General features: G+C 59.6%; 1 protein-coding gene across 2 annotated transcripts in view; it reads left to right on the top strand.

Annotated features, from left to right (window-relative positions):
- Positions 1-21,255, top strand: part of RIPOR3 (RIPOR family member 3) — a 71,373-nt gene that overhangs the window by 29,535 nt on the left and 20,583 nt on the right. Inside the window, exons 2-4 of one of the 2 annotated variants that reach the window (XM_069496121.1) lie at positions 9,716-9,834; positions 18,193-18,324; positions 20,160-20,238. In XM_069496121.1, coding sequence (XP_069352222.1) covers positions 9,716-9,834; positions 18,193-18,324; positions 20,160-20,238 — 330 coding nt within the window. Of the gene's footprint in view, positions 1-9,715; positions 9,835-18,177; positions 18,325-20,159; positions 20,239-21,255 lie in introns of both variants that reach the window. The other variant, XM_069496119.1, reaches the window with a different exon arrangement.

The raw sequence follows: 21,255 nt of genomic DNA, 5'->3' as shown, positions 1-21,255 counted from the left end.
AAAGAAACGCTGGGGAGAGAAGTCAGAATGATGGCTCTGGGGCGGGGGAGGGGGGGACTGACTTGGAAGGGGGAAAGGGAATTTCTGGGGTGATAGAAATGTTCTCTATCTTGTTTTGGGTGGTGGTTACTCAAGTGTATACATTTGTCAAAACTGTTTAAACTATACACTTTAAATCTGCACGTTTTATTGGCCCATATATTATACTTCAATATTGGAGTAAACAGCTAAAAAAAAAAAAAAAGTAAGTCTCCACCTCCCTGCTGCCCAGAGCCTTGGCCCCCTCCCCCGGGAGGCCGTCCTGTTGGCCAGTTTCCTTTGTGTCCTGGTCTGAGCCTGCTGCAGCCCTAGGAGTGGTGTCAGATGTGAAAGAGGGAACGAGGGAGCAGGAAGGCTCCTCCCGAGAGGAGCTGGCCAGGGGTCTGCGGGGTGGAGGGGGCTCCAGCTCTGGCTGGGAGGGTCCGGGGCCAGCAGAGATGGGGCCAGGGGAGCCCGGGTGTGTGAGCCGGACAGACCCAGCAGCAGGGCAGGGCAGTGGGTGAAGAGTCCTTGGGGGCTGGTGGTGGGCAGGGGGTTTAGAGGGCTGGAGATGCCAGAGTGGTGGTGGGGGGGGATGTTCTACTGGGACGGTGCGAACACACATCCAAGGGCTCTCGGCGCCCCCAGCCCTAGTTAGAGGCAGCTGAACAGGGGACACAGTGGCCACAACGATGCATCTCACAAAGGTTAAGTGAGATGATGAGGTCAAGTGTGAGGTTTTGCTGGGTGCTCCCAGCCCCTCCGTCTTGGCCAGGCCCGTGGCCAAGCAACGGGACTTGGGAACAGGGAGGGCTGGCGAGGGAGAAAGGTAGGACACGCTAAACCCAGCTGCTTAACCACGCGCCCGGGCTGGGAAGAGATGTGGGGGGAGGATGTGGGGGGAGCCCGTGGGCTGGAGGCGGGTGGGGACAGGCCCGGGAGGGCTGGAAGGGGCCAAGGGCAGGGCCCCACGTGACTTCCCTGGTGCTGAGCACCTTGGCCTTCCTGGGACCCTCGCGCCACACACACAAAAAGCATATATTACGACTGTGTGGGCATAAAGACAGATATATTACTATTATATAATAGAACATTTTCTTTGACCTAAAAGTTTGTTTTTTTGTCTTCTGATTTTAAAAGTAATTCAAACATTTTCATGGGCCCCATGCGGTGGGCCCGCTGTGTCTAACGCAGAGGTCGCCCCAGGAAGGGAACCTAAATGTTCTTCCAGAGACGGCAGCAGGAGTGGATTCTTCCTTTGTCCCTTTGACTGTTTGGTGGGGGAAGCTGCTCTGATGTCCAGCCCTGTGTGTGTGTCGGGGGGTGTCTGTGTCCCTGAGATGTCGGAGGACTTGGGGCAGCTCACTCTAGTGACCAGCGGGCGGCCTTGTGAGTTCAGCCGCCTGGGTTTGGACCAAGTCCTGCCGTGTGGACACTCCACACAGGGGTGAGGTTATTTTGGGCAGAAAGGGAGGCAGCAGCGGACCTGGCCTCTCCTCACCTACAGGCTGGCTACCAGGTGGGGCTTTCGTGAAGGCAGGTCTCGCACAGACTCCGCTGTTCCTCGAACAGGCCCCGAAGGCTGGAGGACGCCAACCTGCTCCTCCCAGCTCAAGCCCTGGGCTCGGGCCTGCGGGCTCGTGTCCCCGTCTTCGGCAGGTGATCAGACGTGTGTGTGTGCGTGCGTGTATGTGTGCCTGTGTGTGTCAGGGCTGGGGGTGGCAGAGGTCAGGCCCTGGCCTGCTGGATCCCCACACCCTGTTTGTGTGAGGGGGACGATGTCCGAACAATATTGTCACCAACCAAACACCAAAGTGTCTTCAGTACTACTTATTTCACTCATAGAAAATTATTCCTAAGCCACCACGCTCACCAGCGAGCCTCCGGCCCAGGTCTGTGCAGCTGCCTTTAAGGCGGGGATTCTCGTCCTGCGATTCTGGCCGCAGGGGACATGTGGCGGCGTCTGGAGACATCTTCAATTATCACAACAGGGAATTATCCGGCCCCAAATGTCAGCAGTGCCGAGGCTGCGAGACCCTCCTGTGAGGGTCCTGGTTAGGGTGCACACCCCATACGGCGGGGTGCGGCCGGGGGTACACGCGGCTGCCCCACACCGCCTAGATGCCAGTGTCTGACGGTGAATCGCTGGAGAGAAAACGCTGCCACTTGCCAGCCAGCTGACTCCATCTCTGGGAGCCTCAGTCTCCTGGTCTGTAAGATGGGCTGGCAGCAGTGCCCTCCTCAGGGGGTGCTGGGTGCGTGTCCAGGGCTCAGCCCGGCATCCGGGGCCTAGCAAGGGGGTGCTGCTTGGCGGGCTCGGGGCCGGACTCCCTGGGTACGGGGATTACTAATGAGTAAGTCCATCCTTGGAACTACGCCGGCATAGGGACGTGCTGTAGAGGTGCTGGTTGTCACGAGCGCTATTACTGTCTTCACACTGTGACAATCACACAGAGGTGCTTGGCCTGGAACCTGGACCGCCAGGTCCCTTGCTCCCTCCCTGCCAGGAGGGTCCCTCTGCATCGCCCCCCCCCCCCCCGCTCACCATCTTGACTGCTGCTCCCACAGCCAGAGGCCAGGTGGGGGCTTTGAGATGGATCCGAAGCCCCCCTGTGTGTCCCAAGGCTCAGCTGTCACCCCCACACCCCACCTTTGCTGTCTTCCCCAGACTTCCTCCGCCCCGTCCAGCCGCCTTCCCGCCTGGCACCCCCACGCAGCCCCACCCCCGTGGTGGCCCCTTCCCCAAAGAGGTGCTTGTCTTCCAGGTGACCCCTGGCCGACCCCGCATGGCTGGTGGGAGTGGGTGACCCAGGCAGTGATGGGGCCATTTAAATTAAAATTCCCTCTGGAGATTTCACAGAACTTCATGAGTCATCTTTACCTCGGAAAACCCCAGCGGAGTGAGCACGGGGCTGGGGACTGTGACAGAGAGAGGTGAGGGCCTCCTGGCCCGGGTCCTGCCTCCCGAGCCAGGTGTGGAGCCATCCAGCTGCCAGGAAGTGTCCATTTGCCTGAAGCCCCAGGACGGTGGACCCCGGCGCAAAGCTGGGGCTCCCCAAGGCGCTGATTGTTCCTCTCTTAGACCAGAAGTCAGGTTTAAGAGAAGAATGCTCAACGGCTCTCTGTCCGGGAGGCCGCAGCCTCCACAGGGACATGCCTGGGGTGTCCCCTGCTGGCTCCAGGTGCTTCCAGAGGGTGACGGAGCCAGGAGGCAGGACCCAGGAGTGAGGCCTGCCCTGAGAGGGCTCCCACCTGCTCTGCCCGAACCCAGGGTCACTCCCCTCACCTAGATACACTGTTTAAAAACAAACTCTTTATACCATAGGGCAGTCAGTTGGCCCTAAGTGGAGGTTACCTTCAACAGAACAAAACAGCCTGAGGGCTCCACCCTCTGCGCCTGGAGCCAGCTCTGGCCTTGGCTGAGCAGGGAGAGTGACGGTGTCAGCGCCCACACGGAGGGGGACCCGGGCAAGGACAGCTTTCTCACCGAGTGCCGTGGGGTCTGGGTGCTCTCGTCACCTGGCCTAGGGTGTCCTGCGTGCGTGCATGGGGAAGCCCCGAGCTCTAGCCCAACCCTCCCATTTCACAGGCAGGGAAACAGAGGCTCTGCGGGGCGGGGGGTAGGGGGGGAGACTTGTCCAAGCTCACGTGCAGCTGGAGCCCCATTTTCCTCATTCCCTGGGCACACCTGTCCTGGCCCGGACAAAACCTGGCTCTGGAGGAGATAAACGGATCCCCCCCTGCAGCCAGGAGGGACGGGGACGCTGAGCAGGGCCAAGGGGCTCAGCAGGGCGAGGCGGGTGAGGGGGCCTCGGGGCTTTCCCTCCCTGGGCCCCGGTCAAGGGCGCTGAGGGGCACCACGCCATGGCTCGGCCTTGCCAGCAGGGAAGCAAGGGTGGGCCGGCCAGGGATGGGATCCAGGGGGCAAAAACCCGAGCAAGCTGGCGAGGGCCGGGGTCCAGGCTTCCTGTAAACAGTCTGGTCTGCGTTGGCCCGGGAGACACCGACCCTGGGCCAAAGAGGCAGGGGCCTCCCCAGAGCGACTGCTGCTCGTCCCACGGGGGCTGTGTCAGGGCTCTGTGTGCAGTAGGCGCTCACTCCTGGTTTACGGAGACTCAGCACTGTCAGGCCAGGTGGCTTACTGAAGGGGTGAGCGAACTCTGCCCAAGTCGAGGGTGCGGGAGGCCTGCCCTGCCTGTTTCTCCTCGGGTGCAGCTTAAACTCACCTCCCGTCACGGTCTGGTCTCCACCTCACCTCTCAGGGCTCCCCTCTGAGAGCACCTGATGCTCCACTGAACTGTCTGCGCTTCCTGCAACTGGTCCTATCTCTCTCACCTCTGAGCGTTTGCATATGCTGTTCCCAACACCCAGCACACTCTTCCATCCCATCCGCCCCCTCTGCCAAGCCAATACCTCCTCCTGCTTTAGGTTTCAACCTAGGATGGCACTTCCCCCAGGGGTTCTCCGCAGTCACTCTGTCCCCTGGGGCAGGGTTAGGGGTCCTTGCTTGGCTCCCACAGGCCCCAGCTTGCTCCCCGCCATGGAGGTCACATCACCTTGTGTTTTCATTGCCTGTCTCCCAGTCCCCTCCGCTGGACTAGTCCACACCTGTATTCCCAGGGCGTGCATCCAGTAGGTACTCAGTACGTGTGTGCTGGTGAACAAGCGGAGCCAAGGAACTCCAGACACAGTTCTGAAGAGATGTCCTACGGTCATTCATTTATTCAGTAATCACTCATTCACCGCACACAGCTGTGGACAAGACAGAAAAGTCCCACACAATGACCCCGAGAACTGATAGACAGTTGGGAATGGGGGAAGTTCTAAAGGATATGAAATAGGGTGAGGGGCGAGGCAGCTTTAGCCAGGGGTCAGGGAGGGCCTTTCAGGGTAGGGGGGTGGGGATGGGGCCTGGGGCCAGGCTGTGCCAGACAGAGGGCTCAGCCGGTGCAAAGGCTGGAGGTGGCCTCTGGCTTGGGCAGAAAGAAAGCGTTCAGGTTCCTCTGGCTCTTCCAGGCACCTCTGGGTGGTCCAGACAAGTCCTGTGACCACCCTGGGCTTGGTCTTGCCATCAGTAAAATGGGGGAGTGGGACCCCGTGCTCTGTCGGGCCCCCGCCGGTGCAGACGTCTGGCTCCCCCAGCAGCCCCCCGGGACGCCGTCCGTCTTCTGCATAAACTCACAAGCCACATCCCGGGCTGTTTTGCCATTTCCTTTCATGCTAAACCAAAGCAGCTATTTTGGAAACTCCTATAAGCAAACTAAGCCCTGGCTGGCATTTGAGTGGATAAAAAAGAGCCCTAAGTGAGGGACTCAGGCATAAAAGCCACCCAGCCCCAAGAGCCCGCGACGTTAAATTTAGCCGCTTCACCTCTAAATGAGGTGAAATTGCAGGTTCCCTCTGGCTGGTGGGAGGAGTCACGGGGCAGCTTTGGCCAGCAGTGCGAGAGACAGATTTAGTGGGAGTGGGTTCCATTCTCTCAGCTGCACCTTGGGGTCAGAGGCCCGGGACAGTCCCAGTGTCTGGGAGCAGCTGGCCTGCTGTCCCTGCACGTACCAGCCGGGTCCCAGCGGTGCTGGTCTAGGCGTGTGCTGCCTGAGGGCCAGGCCAGAGAGAGGCAGCGAGGGACCCGGGAGTGGAAGACGCCATCCTGTCTGCCACCGAAGGTTTGAGAACTGCATGCCCTCTGTGCCTCCCTCCTCTGCCCGGGGGCCCTGCAGAGGGCTGGCCACCCAGGGGAGCTGAGCCGCCAGTGTCCGTCCCCCTTACCCCGTTGCCTCCCTGGGACTTCCTAGACCTGCCCGCAATCCAGCAGCTACAGGGTTAATGCCAGCCACAGCAGGGAGAGGGCCCTTGCGGGAGGGGAGGGGGTCTTCAAGACCCTGCCCCAGCACCCTGCCTCAGTTCCCTGCTGTGCCAGTGCTTAAACATTGGGAATGTCGCTCTTGGTTGCAGGTGACAGACATTCATTGGGACTTGTCAGGAGCTGCCCACAGGAGGCTACTGAGATTTTGGGGTCTCATCCCTACTTTTCTCAGGGGGAGGACTGTTTCCTCCGACACCAGAGAACCTGGCTGGGTGAGGCTGCAGCAGCCAACCGCCAGGCCCAGCCAGGAGGGGGCGCAGCTGAGCTGTCTGGGAGCTGTCGCGGGTGGCTGGCCCACAGGGGCCCACGGGGCCTGGGCTTTATAGGGCATGGGGCCTGAGTTTTCTAGGCCACTCCTCAGTGCTACCTTTCTGGCTCGGCAGGTCCCCTCCACAATCCTGCTTTCATTCTGGGGTCCCCTACCTGTCCCCACCCTGGGTCTGGCTGTGTGCGTGCGTGCGTGCCCAGGATCAAATTCCAGCTCTGGCATTTCCTACCTGTGTGACATTAGAGGAATCATTGTCCCCCCCTCTGTGCCTCAGTTTCTTTATCAGCAAAATGGGGATAATAATAGTACTTGCTCCATATGGTGTTGGGAGAATTAAATGAGATTTTTAAGCCCTTAGAACGGGTAGCGGGCAGCACCGGCTACCCAAGGGCCAGAGGCAGGGCTACCCGTCACTGCCCACAGCTGCGGCTTTTATGCATAAAGTTTTATTGGAACACAGCCATGGCCGTGCATTTTCACAATGCCTGTGGCTGCTTTTGCTCTAAAACGGTAGAGTTGAGTAGTTGTGACAAAAGCCCTACGTCCTGCAAAGCCAAAAATATTTACTATCTGGCTCTTTACAGAAAACATTCATCCACCTCTGCCTTCTTAAATCGAGCACATGGTGGTAATTCTTCCCCCTCTTGTTGTCATGCGCTGCCTGCCCCTGGGGTGAAGTGGCGGAAGCAGCCTCAGCCTTCCCTTTGCTGTTCTCCGGCTTCACAGAGATGTGCTGCTGCGACCGTCCAAGCACCAGGGAAGAACACACCAGATGCCCGCCCGCAGGGAGCCCCCCAGCTAGTGGGGCAGACGGACAAGTCACCACTTGAGGCCAACTGTAGCTAGAGGGAATGAGGGGCTGTGCGAGCCTAGAGGACACGCCCGACACTGCTGGGAGGGGGAGGTGCCCAGGAAGGCTTCCTGGGGGAGGTGACGTCTGGGCTGGATGATGAGGGGGGTGAGCCAGCAAGCCCGTCTCTAGTGGCAGATGCTGTGCAGGGAACAGCCAGACCTCAGTTGGAAAAATGTGAGTCTCTGGGCCCCATCACACCCCTCTTTTTCCTCATATGAAAAATGGGGTCACTGAACCCCATGTTGTCGTAATGAACCCACAGTCAGGTGTGGGGGTCTGCGCTGAACCTTGGTTCTCCTCTGTCCTCCTTTCTGTCACGCCGACCAGGAAGATGTGGGCTTGTTTTTAGTGTACTGCAGGAGAGGAGATGTCTAGCAATTGTCCTTCTCTCTGACCCTGAAGTGGAGTGGCCTGGATGACGTTGGAGGAAGGACCCAGAAGGCTGCTGAGGGGACAGGGGGAGGGACCAAGGCTGGCTCCAGGTCCACGTCCCAACTGCTGACCTTGGGGATCCGAGTGAGGCTGCTGCCCCCTCCCTGCTCCCTCCTCATCCCCTGGCCCAGCTTGCCTGGGGGGGGGGGGTGGGCATCAGGCAGTTCCAGAAGGTTCCCAGGCCCACCCTGGGTGTGTGCTGACCGGGGTAGGGGCAGTGGTGAGCTGGTATAAGTTTAACAAGCAGCAGAAAACAAAAGCCCTGACTTGTAGCATTTGCCCATTTCCATGGTGTGAATTCTCCGAGCGTGGCTGATTTCAAGTATTAACACCAACACGAGGTCAGCGGCTCACACAGCTCCTGAGAATTCAGCAGTTGACGGTTGTGAGCGGGAACAGCTGGCCGCAGCGCAGCACACGTGGGGGCCGCGGGGCCAGGTGAGGCCACGTAGAATAACGAGCCCCGACACCCTGGGTTCTAAACCCGGCTCTGAGGCTTCCCAGCTGGGGCCCTTGGGCTAGTCTTGTCGCCTCTCTGAGCCTCAGTTTCCCCATCTGTCAAATTAGGTCACCAATAGGTCCTGCTCCTCCGGGGGTTGTGTGGATTTAATAAGATAATTGACATAAAGCATTTAGAGCAGGGCTGGCTTAATAATGACACTCAATGAATGATGCCTCATCGCCAGATTGCCTCAACTTCCCCATCTGCACACAGCACTGCTGTTAATGGATGGACAGTCTGGGACAGCTCCTGGCCCTGGGCTTGCTACCTTCCCCTGTCGCGGCTAGAAGTCGCTCACCTGGCCCCCCTGGCGCCGAGCGTCTTGTGCACCCCGAGGGCTCTCAGCACATCTCCTTGGTCCCTCCCACAGCCGCTGAGGGAGGTCGTTTGCTGAATCCCATTTCACGGTTGGGACCACTGGGCCCAGCTGGGATTGGAGCCAGAGCCGGCTTGTTCCCAGGGCTTCCCTATTTACAGCTCACGTGGGGCCTCGGGGCGGGGATAGTGCGGGTCCAGGTCCGCTGGGAGGTGCAGAGCGAGGGCGTCTTGGGAGCCCCCGGCAGCGCTGACCAAAAACCGAATGTAAGGCCGGACGCCGGGCACATGTGGCTCCATAGAGGCAGTGACTCCGGGCAGAGGCGCCACGTGGACAAAGGTGCGGAGGCTGCTCGGGGAAGGGGTGTTGGAACACGGGGGTCTCCCCAGGCAGGAATCGGGGCCCTTGGTGGACTGGGGCTTTTTTATAGCTTTGGTCTGGACAGTGGAGTCCCTGGACTCCTTGGATTGACACCCTGGCTGAGGAGCAAGGTATGAAACTGTAGCAGCAGAGATTTAGGTTAGATATGAAGGAGAACTTTCCAACTGCCTGTGCTGGAAGACGCTGGGCTGTATTCCCAAGGGCCGTGGTGGCATTTTTCCGATCTAGAAATGGTTTGGAAGAAAGAGAAGACAGCCAGCGTTCTGGGCCGACCCCCTCGCAGGCTGGGTCAGAGACCGGGTGACGGACCCAGGGCAATGGCAGTGCCCAATGCCAGCCAGTCTGCCCTCATGTGAATTAGGCTTTGTCAGCCCCTGCTCTAAACCTTCCCGTGGCTCCCAGTTTCTTGCCAAATTGCAAGGCCAAAGCCCTCCCTGCAGCTGCCATGGCCCCTCAGCCGGGCTCTCTGCCCTCCTCTGGAGTAGCGCTCCAGCCCAGCAAGCTTCCTTCTGTTTCTGGATCACGTCCCATCCTTTCGTGCCTCCGGGCCTCTGTCTGTGCTGTTCCCTCTGCCTCGAACACCCTTCCCCTTCACCCCTCCTTGGCCTTTCCTTCTCGGCTCTGGGGCTCTGCCTCCGTGGCTGGGTCAGCTCCCTCCAGCCTCCCCACCCCATGCTCCCTGCACAGCTGTCAGTGGTTGGGGGCCTTCCTGCTGGGCCGGAGCCCTTGAGGGCAGGGGCTTTGCCTGGGTGCTTGGTGTGCGGCAGTACTCGGGGAGGGGTTGGGGGAGGTGGGAAGCACTGGGTTCAGGGGGTGCTGTCCCCCCCACTCGTGGAGACAGCACTGCTGGGGCATTAAGAACCTGAGTGCAGAGTATGGAGGCCTGGATTCGTATTCTGCTCCTGCCACTTGCCCCGGCAGGTCCCCTAACCTCGCTGAGCCTGTTTGCCCGTCTGGGACCTGGGGACGGGGAGGAGTGGGCTGTTATGAGGCCCAGAGGTGGTGGTGGAAGGTGGCCAGCCACGGCCAGCACTCGCTAGGTGTCGGGGCCAGGCTGACTCTTAGTCCTCTCCTTGCAGGTGACGGCCATGTCGGTGCGGGTGCGGTTCCTGTCCCCGGGGGACGCAGGGGCCGTGGGGGTCGTGGGCCGCAGTGCCTCCTTCGCGGGCTTCAGCAGCGCACAGAGCCGGAGGATCGCGTGAGTTCCGCCTGGGTGGTGGGTGTGGGGCTTGTTCAAGGGCAGGGGAAGGGCAGGGACATTCTCCTCCTGCCGGTGACCCTGAGGCTCGCGCTCATGCCCGGCTCGGAGCCCAGCACGGTATGTGTATGCGTGAGCATGCGTGTGCGGGTGCGTGATGCTTGGTGTTGGGGGAAACCTACCGCCTCCTTGAGACCTGAACAGTTATTTCAAGTGCTCTGGAAGTGGATGTGCCGGAGCTCAGCAGGCCCATGTGGCAGATCAGAGCACTGAGGCTCAGAGAGGTGGAGCCGCTTGCCCAAGGTTGCACAGCAAAACTGGGCCCGAGTTGGGACTTAGTCCCTGGGGGCAGGGTTAGGGAGGAGTGTTCTTCCTGTTTGAAAGATTAGGCAATGGTGCCACTTATCCTGGCTCTGTGACCTGGGGCAAGTGACTTTGCCTCCCTAAGCCTTGTTTTCCTCATCTGAAAACTAGGAATCACAGGGCTGTCATGAGGCACAATGAGGCAAGCAGCTGGCACACAGTAGGGGCTTGCGGGAAGTTTCCGGATAAGGCGCAGCCTCTGTAGGGACGGGCCTGGGGTCAGCCCTGACCCTCTGGCTGTGAGTCCCTGGGAGGCGCTGCCCGGGCCGTGCCTGCCGCTCCGCCATGTGTCTCCTCCAGCATTAGGTGCTGAGTCCCCGGGAGGAAGGTGTTTCTGCTGCTGAGGCCACAGCCCGATGAGCCCAGGCCTGCTGCCCCTGGCTCCAGGGCCTCGTGTCGGGCACTGTGCATGGTCCCAGGGAACTGCCCACCAGCTGGCAGGCCTCGGGGATGGGACAGTTCTCAGACATCCAGAGGGGCCCAGGCCTCTGCCTGTCAGGGCAGATGGGGTGGACAGGTCGGGTCTCCGGCCAGAGCAGGGTACAGAACCGAATCGGTCAGTGAGTCGGTCAACTACCAAATCCCATCATGCCACTCCCCTGCCTGAGACCCTGCAGAGGCTGCCATCCTACCTAGAGTACAATCCAGTCCCGTCCGTGGCCTAGTGGCCCCCGGCCCTGGCCTGCCCGCTTTCTCCCCCCGAGCTCCAGCCCTGGCCTCTCTCCCCTGCAGGTCTCGCACATGCTGGGCCCTCCTCCTGCAGCTCCCTTCCCGCTCCTCTTCCCCTGCCAGCTCTGCTGCGTCTTCTGCAGGCCTTGGCTTCGTGCCAGGTCCTGGGGGACCCTGAGCCCCAGATCAGGCCAGGCGCCTCCTTTATGTGCTCCCTGAGCTCGTTCCAAGGGTTCAACTGGTACGTGACAGCCCCCCACTCCCACCCCCCAGCGCTCCCCTCCTCTCTGGGCTGCCCGGTTCCCGGGCATGAGGGGAGAAGCGACATCTCGGAGTTGAAACCCTGGAGCGTCCCAGCCGGAAGCAGCCTTAGGAATCCCTTGTTCACCCAATAAACATCTATGGAGCAGCTATTCTGGCCAGGCCCTGTCCCAAGCTCTGGGGACAGACCCACGCCCCACTCTCTTGGGCTCCAGCCCCCGGGGGAAGGGACAAGAAACAATAAGTGAACAATGATCCAGCAGACTGGGCTGGTGGCCAGTGCTGTGCAGAAACTAAAATGGGGAGAGGGAGGGCGGCCGGGGTGTCCGAGGGGGACCTCAGTGAGTCGGGGCACGTTAGGCGAGGGCCCGAGGGTAACAGGAGCCGTTCTGATCGTGTGCACATGGGTGTGGGGTGAGGGAGCCCCCCAGACGGAGGGGACAGCATGTGCAAAGGACCTGAGGTGGTGGGAACGAGCTTTAAAGGACAGAAAGCAGGTGCGTGGCCGGCATGTGGGAGGGTGGTCCGGGAGGGAGGGCTGCACTGAGTTGAGACAGTCTCAGTGTGGGGGAGCCCCTGGAGGGTTTAGCAGAGGCCCCAAGATGGGAAGAAGTTTGGCCAAAGCTCAGAGTGATTAGGGCCCAGTGTCCCCAATTCCAAGCCCCGCCCGAGGGGAAAGTGTGGACGCCACCACGAGGAAGGCACACAGCAGGTGCTCCATAAGTGCCGCTGAGAGGACGTAAGTTTAAACAGCCAAGAAACAACGCTATTTCATGACTTAACCATTTCTGAGCTGCCTTTTCCTGGGCTGCTTCAGGGTCCCCCGTGGGGTCTGTCATCAGGGCTGAGAAGGTCAGTTGTGCAGGTTGCTGGCCATGGGGGCATCCAGCCCATGTGGACCCTTCCGAGCTGCCCTGGCGTGGGGCTGGTCTGCTGAGGCACTGCGGGGACCCCGTGTGGTCTGGCAGGTGGGGAGGGGCTGCAGGCCCCGCAGCCCGGCCTGGCTTCGTGAGTGCGCGGTCCGTGCGCTGCACTTGCGTCTAATGCTCTGCTGTTGCTACCTAGAAAGTCTTCAGAACTTTGCCCAAGAGGCTTTGCGTTCTCATTCTGCACTGGACCCCACGAATTCTGTAACTGGCTCTGCCCGCGGCTCTCCTCCTGCCAGGCCTGTGGGATGGGAAGTGTGGATGCCCAGAGAGTGCCCCCAGGTGGCCCCTGCCTTTGTTTACCGTCCAGATGCCTGGGATCAGCGTTCTGGGTGGGAAGAAGACAGAGGTGATCTGGCCCCGTGACACCAGGGCTCACCGGCCGCCAGCCAGGGTCCTGCCATGTCCAAGTCCTAGTCTAGGAAAGATGGCCCCGATGGCCACAGACATCCTGGACCCCTCCTCGGGCTTCAGTGTCGGGGGATTCCAGAGGACGCTGGGCCCGGGCTGGTTCTGACGTCCCTGAGCGGCCACCGTCTGGCCTCTGCCTCTGCAGCCCTCTTGTGCCAGGTGAGGAAGAAACTGCCCACAATATCTATTTTTAACTTCCCGTCTCTGTTCCACTCCCTGGGGTCTGGACCCCTGGCTCCGAGGCGGGACAGCCGGCTTGGGTTTCAGGCCTCACCTTCTGGCCTCATTTCCCAGGTGACCAAGCCAGGCTGAAACGCAGCCGGCTGCCCGCGCTCAGTGCTGGGGCGAGTTGGGCAAGATAACTTCAGACAGGAGAGCAGGGCTCCACTTGGGGTGGGGGCTGATGCCTCCTTTATCCCCACCTCCCACCCTGTCTCCTTGAAACCCCTTTGACTCTAGACAGGCCTTGTTATTCCACAGAGAATTCACTAGGAGAAGCAACCTGGTGGGGGAATTTTACACTAAGGTGTGAAGGATTGCTATAACGAGGCCATTTCCCAAGAGCTGGACTTTTGGGGAGGGTTGGGTAGGAAGATGGGAGGACGGACAGAGGGGATAAAGAGGGCCAGGCCCTGACTCTGTCCCATTCTGCCCCGATCGAAGGCACGGCTGCCCTTCACCCCCTTCCTGCCCCTCAGCCTGGCCTCCCTCCCCACAGGCTGTCGGGCAGGGGTCCCCTAAGTGAGGAGCACTAGGACATGCTCACCACCTCGGGGATTCCTCTGTTGATGGCTGGGAGGTGGGGGGTGTGCAAACAAAATAGCAGCCCTTGACTTTTCAAGGAGAGGAGGCTGGAGAAAGCGGACAGGAAGGGGTGGCCCTGCGTGTGTGACACAGCCAGTGGCACGGGCTGGAGCAGAGGCGAGTGATGCAGGCTCGGTGTCCTGGGGGGTGTCCTTGGCTGTACCAAGGGGGATGGGCCTTGGAGACTTGGTCAGGACACACAGATCACCAAGAGTAGAGTGTGAACTTTCCAAGTGCCATGTTTGTCATCATCACCGACCGGCCAGTGTCACCAGACACCAGATAAATGCTGAGCTTGTGTCCTTGTTGCATAGAGTCCTCTCCCGAAGCCCCTGCAGTTGGTCCTGTAACTGCCCTGCCTGGGGGCCGGGGGCAGAGCCAGGGCTCGAGCCCAGTGCCCGGCTCCAGGTCCTGCCCTTGCAGCCGCCCCGCACCAAGGCCTCCGACCACCACCCTGCGCGGCGCTGCCGTGGCCTCACGTGAGGGCTGGGGCCAGTGGGTCGCACGTGCCCGTCTGGCAGCTCGTCTGGCAGCTCGTCTGGCATGCCAGGGGCTGTTTAATATTTACTGAGTCCTCCCAGAGCTGGCGAATCATCCGCCCCCAGAGGCTGCTCCCTGCCTGGCTGGTGTGACACCCGGGCCAGACATGCAGCCTGATTTTGCCATCCAGAGGCCACCTGTGCGTCACCTTCCCCGGCTGGGCCGGCCCCCAGAGCGGCCGCCACGCCTGTCCTGTTGAACCTCAGACAGGGAGCGCTGGGCTCGGAGCTTCCCGGGAGTGGGAGCTTCCAGGCGCAGTGAGGGCGCTGAGGCCCCCCAGGTGGATCGACAGGGGCCAGGCCGAGGGTGCGCACCTGCTGGGGACTGTGGGCCCCTGGGGGCTGGCAGGCGAGTGGGCACCTGCAGCTCTGCCTCACACCTGCCGGGGGACCCTGGCCCACCCTAACCAGCCTCTCCCTGAGGCTGCAGCCCTGACCGTCCCTGCCGGCCCGAAGATGGCAACCCTGTGGAAGGCCCGGTCCAAGAGGTGGGTGATGTGGCCTCAAGGATTGTCGGGGGGAGGGGGAGACACGACGCCTCTCTGGCTTGGGAAGTGTCACTTCACGTCTATGAACTGCAGCAGGTAGCAGGGATTGAGCACCGGCGATGCGCCAGGCTCGTGCCCAGGGCTCTGCGCACGTCACCTTTACTGTGGCCCCCGGGAGTGGCAAGGGGGCACCTGCAGCCTCACCCCAGGGCTGCCTGCCAGCCTGCCTTTGCGCTCCCCGCTTGGAGGAGCCTTCCCGTCCGCCTGTTTAAATCCATGACCTTCCTCTCCCACTGGATACTGGATTTTTCTCCTTGGCACTTGGTGTTATCTGATTTTTTTTTTTTTCTTTTTTAAAAAATTTATTTAGCTTCGACATATATATGGCACTTACTCTTTGCCAGGTGCTGCTTGAAGTCCTTTATATCTATTAATCTGTGTAACCTTTCCCTGGACCTTATTTCACAAATGAGACAGTTGAGGCACAGAGAGGTTCAGTAACTTACCCAAGGTCACACAGCTTGTAAGTGGGGGACTCAGACATAAACCCCAGTGTCTGGCTCTATACTTGTTACCACTTACCACGGTCTCTCCCAGCTCAGGGGGGCAGGGGTTTTGTCTGTTTTGGTTACTGGTACTACTGTACCAGTGTACGGTAGACATGTAGTCATTCATTTAATAAACGTACGCTATCTCATGACAGCTCCGTGGGGGCAGGCACTCTTATTGTCCCCCTTTTACATGTGAAGAAACCGAGGCTTGGATAGGTTAAGTGCTGGGGACTAAGTGCTGGGGACTGACTGCTGGGGTTGGAGTTTGAACATGGGCTGACCTGGAGCTTTCATCCTAACCACCAGACAGTATGGGCTCGTAGCTCAGCGAGGTCCCTGAGGGTCCAGGGTGGGGTTCCAGACCCTCTGGTGTGGTCTGTGATTCAGCTGTGCAGCCGTGGTGCACAGCCACTCCAGGGGCTTGGTCCCCGTCAGCAGGGGTGGCCCGGACAGCTCCCACGTTGAGTCAACAGCGGTGCCCACGTGTGTGTGTGGAACGTGCAGTATCTGGCCCAGCTGGAAATACAGCCTGGCCGCCCGCTGAACTTCTTAGGGGCCAGGGGAGGGTGGTGGCCCATGGCCCTTTTCTCAGGGCTGGCAAAGGAGCTGGAGCTTGTCCTGCTTGTCCCCTGCCTGGCTCTGCAGACTGTGCTCCTCTGCCTCTCTCTGTGGACCCGAGGGTGGGACCCAGGCCCCTCGGCTCCCATCGCAGCACCCGACTTGGGAGGAGCCTGCTCTGGGGTGTGTGTGTGGTTGAACGAGTCCCTTGCCCTTGACTTTAGACCTCAAAAGTGCAGTGGACTCCAAAGGGCTCCGAGGAGGTCTCAGAGCTGGGCCTCCTTAGCGGGAGGCCACCTCCCGAGTGAAGCACAGTGGGGAGTCCTCAGTGTGGTCCGTGCACCAGCAGCAGTGACGGCACCCGGGAACGTGTCAGAGCTGCATGTTCTCGGGCCCACCCCAGGCCTGGGTGGGGCGGGGCCGGCGATCTGAGTCGGTCTGAACACCCTGGAAGACTTCTGCACCCTGCTTGCTCCAAGCTTGAGTTCTCAAGATCCTGGGTTTGCACACGTCTGAGTTTGCACAGACAAGCTATTTCTTGGGCAAGTTGCTTATCTGAGCCTCAGTTTCCCTACTTGGCAATGGGTTTAAAAAAAATACCTGCCTCATAGGGTGGTTGTGAAGGCTGACTGAGATATTTCTATAAAGCCCTTAGCGAGCAGCGGGCGACAGCAGGTGCTTGGGGTGGGCCTGTGGAGGGTGTGTTCTCACCCAGCTCCCAGGCCCTTGGCGCACGGTGTCAGCTGTTCCTGCAGCCGTGGCCCAAGATCGACCTCTCTGCCCTGTAGGGACATCAGTTCTCACTGGGAAGGCAGATGAAGGTGGCGACTTTCTCTGGGAGCTGACCCTCTTCTCCCCCTGCCAACCTGGGTCCCCAAAGCTGGGGAGGCTTTAGAGTCTGGGCTTTTGGCAGCCCCCCAGCTCTGCTTTGGTAAAAACTTCCCCTTCTGCCCACTCAGACTGCACGGCTGCCCCTTCCGCCCTCGCTCCCTCTGTCCCCTAACTGGGAATCCCGGGGGTCGCCATCCTGCTCTGCCTGCTAGAGAGAGCTGAGCGCCCCAAGGCCGGGATCTCTGTTCTCCCACCCCCTGGGCGTGCTGTGTTTCCCCCATTAGTCTTAGCTTAGTATTTAATGAGCACCTACTGTTCTCCAGGCCGGGAGCCAGGGAACGGTGACAGATAGGATGCGATTATTGACAATACTGCCTTTGCATCAGACATTTGGCTTGGCATCTGATAGAAGTCTCAGCACCACCCTCCGGTGTAGGTTTTATTGTTCCCTCCATTTTACAGATGAAAAAACTGAGGCTTGGATAGTGTGTTAGTGCAGAGGTGAAGTTGCTTTGACAAAAGAACTCCCCGAATGCAGGCACTTAAGTAAGGTGTCATTCTTCTCTCAGCAGTCCCGAGCCAGTGGGCGGTCGGGGCGGGGCGGTGTCTCCCCCCACAAGGCTGTTCAGGGCCATTCCTCCTCTCTGCTTGCTCCGCCGTCTCCACGGGGGGCCCTTGTGCACGTGGTTGAAGCCGGCTTCCAGAGCATTCTTGTTCCTGCCCCTGGGAAGAGGAGGAGTCAGAGAGAAGTACTAGCACCTCTCGTTTAACAATTGACTCAGAGGTTCTAAGAGTCACTTCCACCCGTGTCTGTTCTGTGAGAATGGAGTCACAAAGTCATACCTTGTGCCTTCAGAGGACCGGGTGGGCTTTAATATCTCTAACGAGCGAGGGCTGCATCAGCAGCCTGGTCCTCAGCCTAGTGGGCGAGTTGCAGGATCCCGAGAGGGAGGCCTAGATGCCAAAGAAACCAGCTCTGTGCGGTGACGAGGGTGCCCCGACCCTGTGCTACTGTAATCGGTCCTGAGATGCTGCTGTGTGTCTAAAGGGACCCAGCTTGAGGGACCCAGCTATCGCTGCTGGAAGACAGTTCTTAGGCTCATGCAGTACACACTCCCGGTTCCAACTGGCTTCAGCAACAAAGAGCCAGCCGGCTCATGTAACTGCCAACTCCGCCAGCAGGTTCCGCTTCAGGCATAGCTGGATCCAGGAACTCATTGTAACATAGATTTGATCTGTCTCTCTCTCTGTTGGTTCCAAGCTGGAAGTCCCAGGTGTGTGTTCCCAGGTGGGCGATGCTAGTGGAAAACACCCTTCTCCCTCCTGTGAATTCTGGTTACTGGCTAGACTTGTGCCTCATGCCTCTTCTTGGCCTCAGGAGCATAATGTGTTCACTAATGCAGGCCTGGGCCGTGGGTCTGCCTCAGAATGCCTGTGTATGTGTGTCCATGTGGGAATGTGTGTGTGTTGCTTTGTCAGGCTGCCTTTCCCCCACAAACCACAGGATTCAGCAGCAGAGCTGGGGAGATGCCCCACAGGGAGGGGGATGGAGCTGGGCAGGGAAAGCCCGTCCCATGGGTAAACCACAGGGCTACCATTTGGCCTCCCACACGGCTTTGCCTGCACAGGCCGAGCATGCTGAGCAGAGAGTGTCGGCATTTGAGCCGCTTGATTATATCCTCACTGTAAGTTTATTTCTGATACCAGGTTTTCATTCTTTTAACCTTCAAATCCAGGCCTCTCATTTTACAGAGGAGGAAGGTGGGGCCCAGAGAGTTTCAACAACTTTCTTGAGACCACACAGCTTGGTGGAGATGCGGGCAGGACTCCAGGTCTCCCGACTCCCTGGGGCTCTGATCGCTGTTCCCAAAGTGCCCGCCCCTGGGGAGGGCTTGGCCGGAGCCCTGCTCTGACCTCTCCTCCCCTGCACCCCTTCTCACAGAAAGTCCATCAACAGGAACTCCGTGCGGTCACGAATGCCTGTAAAATCCTCCAAGACGTACGGCACGCTGCGGAAGGGGTCGGTCTGCTCGGACCCCAAGCCCCAGCAGGTGAAGAAGATCTTTGAAGCGCTGAAGAGAGGCCTCAAGTAAGGAGGGCCGTGAGCTGGCTTTAAACAGCGTGTCCTTCTGCCTCGCCTGCCTCCCTCTGCTGCTTCCTGGGGACACACGGGCGGGTCGGTCTGTCGAGGTGGCAGAGGGAGCTCCTGGTCATTCGTTTCGTCAACAAGCATGTGGGGCTGCAGCCACTTGCTCAGCCTGGTCTTTGGGCACTGGGGACCGGCAGCGAATAGGGCGGGAGGACTCTGGTCTTGTGGTGCTCCCGGTGCAGAGGAGCAGATGGCGATGAAGGAAGAACACGATCAATAACATAATCGATAAACAACTTCTGGCGCTGGGTGCTACGAAGAGAGGTAATGGAGAGATGTGCTGCTCTCAAAGCCCCTGCCCCCAGCCCTTTCCCTCCTCCACCCTGCCAGGCCCACCCCTGCTCAAGTCTCTTCCATGGCTCCCTACTGCCCTTGGGAGGGCATTCAGGGTCTTTTCTGACCCTCAGCCTCTCCAGACTTCTTTCATGACTCACTGCCTGTTCCCACTGTGGCTTGGCTGTGTGTCATCACCGGGTGCCATCTTCCTTCCCGTGTCTGTGCCTTGGCTCCTGCCAAACAGCTTCCGGGGGCAGTGCGGAGTCGGGGGGCTGCAGCGGCTCCATTTCTCCAGTGCAGCCGGCAGCGTCTGCCAAACGGACTGCGGTTCCTCAGCCTCCCGGTGGTCCTGCTGTCCCTCTCTCGCTAATTCATGACGGCAGCAGCCACGACACGCTGGGTGGTTTATACTGATCGTGTCCTTGGCTCCCTCAAGAACCCTGAGGGATCCCCTTACCTGCCCTTTCCAGATAAGGAAACTGAGTCCCAAAGATGGGAAGCAATTTGCCTAGTATCCCACGGCCAGTAAACGGGGAGTGGGATTAGAAGCCACCAAATTGACTCTGGACCAATGCTGAGCTGCTCTATTGTGTCACCTGGGCTCGGGGCAGATGTCACCTCCCCACACCACCGGTGTCCCTCACCCTCCTCCCATGACCCTCACTGTCCCGCTCTGCCCAGCGCTGGAGACAGTGGGAGCTGGGGGTGTGGGTGGAGGGGAGAGGCCTTACCCCAGGGGGCTCATCTCCCACGACAGCTTCCGATGTCCCCTAAGGGTGGCCTGTTTGAGACGTGTATCTGGGGCCAGCGGCACCTGCTCCTCCCTGGGGAGCCGGCCCCCGGGCGAGAGCTGCCTCTGCCACATCTGAGGGGGCGTAAGTGGGGCCTGGAGAGGGTGAGGGCCTTCCTGGGGTGACTTAGCGGGTCCACGATGGAGCAGGATGGGCCCCCGAGGCCAGACCCCTTGACTTGGAGGGAGGCGGGCTACGTTGCCCTCCGCCTGGGCCGGGCCCGGCTTCGGGAAGGGCATAACCGGGGGTGAGGATTTGGGCTCCCGGAGGCCACGGAGCGGGTTCAGACCTGGGTGCAGCCTCGCTCCTGCCGTGTGACCTGGGCCTGGTCACCTGCTGCCTTCAAGGGTCAGTTTGCTCGTCTGCAGAACGCGTGGGTCACTTGAGTTCAAGACCAGCCTGGGCAACGTAGCGAGACCTCATCTCTTAAAAAAAATAATAATAATAATCAAAATTAAAAAAAAAAATAAAGTGTGTACAGTAACAGCAGAACCTATTTGTGGGGCTTGGGAATTAACCGAGAGCTTCCTCGTAACCTTCGTGCGGTGCTGGGCACTCGGTGCTCCGTGCAAGGGAGCCACCAGCTGTCCTCTGAGCCCCGCTGGGAACCATGGCTGCTGTCCACGCTGGGACATGGGCCACCTGGCCTGCTTCTCTTCCTTTTCTTGTTCCTTTTCAATTTGAAACTCTTCCCCGTTCTCTTTGCAGAGAATATCTGTGTGTCCAGCAGGCCGAGCTCGATTACCTGTCTGGGCGCCACAAGGACAGCCGGCGGAATTCCAGGCTGGTGAGAGCCCTCCCCGCCCCTCCCGCCCCGGCGGCCGTGGACCCTCCCTCCCCCTCGGGTGTGACTCTGTCTAGGAACTGCGAGGCTCACGGAATAGACTCTTTTATGCTGGGTTCGCTTTACCTTGACCCCGACGAATGTAAGCTCACAGGCAGGTACAGCAGGTCACACAGCTCACATTCTCTTGGTTCTAGAAGTGACGTAGGGTAGGCAAATGTGTAGAGGTGCGTATGTTCTAGAGGGTCCTATTTGATAGACCTTGGCTACCGGGGTGCCCTGGAATTGGGGACCTCATGTGATGCCAGGAAAGGTGTCAACTCTCAGGTGTGTCACAGTGGCCCCTGACGCTGTCCTTGATCCAGCCTGCGTGCTTCCCCGTGTCCAGCTGCTTGGCGGTTTTCCTGCGGTCACCAGGGCAGCGCCCTTGAGACCGACCCTGGCCCTGTCCAGCCCGAGGCTCACCTGCTCTGGGCTTTGGCCCCCGTCTTAGCAGAGCCATAGTTAGCAAAAAACCAAAACCAAAAGGAAAACAAACAAAAAGGGATATCTGGTTAAACTGACTTTTAGATAAATACCAAATAATTGTTCAGTATAAATATATCCCATGTGACCTTTGGGACATACTTATCCTAAAATAGTTATTCGTTATTTATCAGAAATTTAATTGGGTCGCCTGTACTTTACCTGGTCACGCTGCAGCATCCTGCTGCTCCGGGGCCTGTGTCCCCTGGGCTGGGAGGGTCTCTCTTTCCAGTCTGGGAAGCGCCCCCTCTTCTGTGCCCACTGCGCCCTGTGAAAACCCCACCTACCCTTCACGGTTGAGACAAAAGCAAGAGGCTCTGGTGCTGCGGGATTCTCCTCCCAGCCAGTGGTCCCAGCGTCCCTCCTCCCGGGCACTGAGGTGTGGTGGGGCTGGAAAACGGGGAGGGGAGATGAGTTTCTGCACCTCTGTGTCCTGGCTCCCGCCGAGGAGTCCTGGGATCGGCCGGGTGGGAGAGGAAGCACCCCGGCCCCGTG

The sequence above is a fragment of the Eulemur rufifrons genome, chromosome 20, assembly GCF_041146395.1.
Source record: "Eulemur rufifrons isolate Redbay chromosome 20, OSU_ERuf_1, whole genome shotgun sequence".
NCBI lineage: Eukaryota > Metazoa > Chordata > Mammalia > Primates > Lemuridae > Eulemur > Eulemur rufifrons.
The sequence above is the reverse complement of the archived record's forward strand: the minus strand, read 5'-3'. Positions and strand labels throughout refer to the sequence as shown.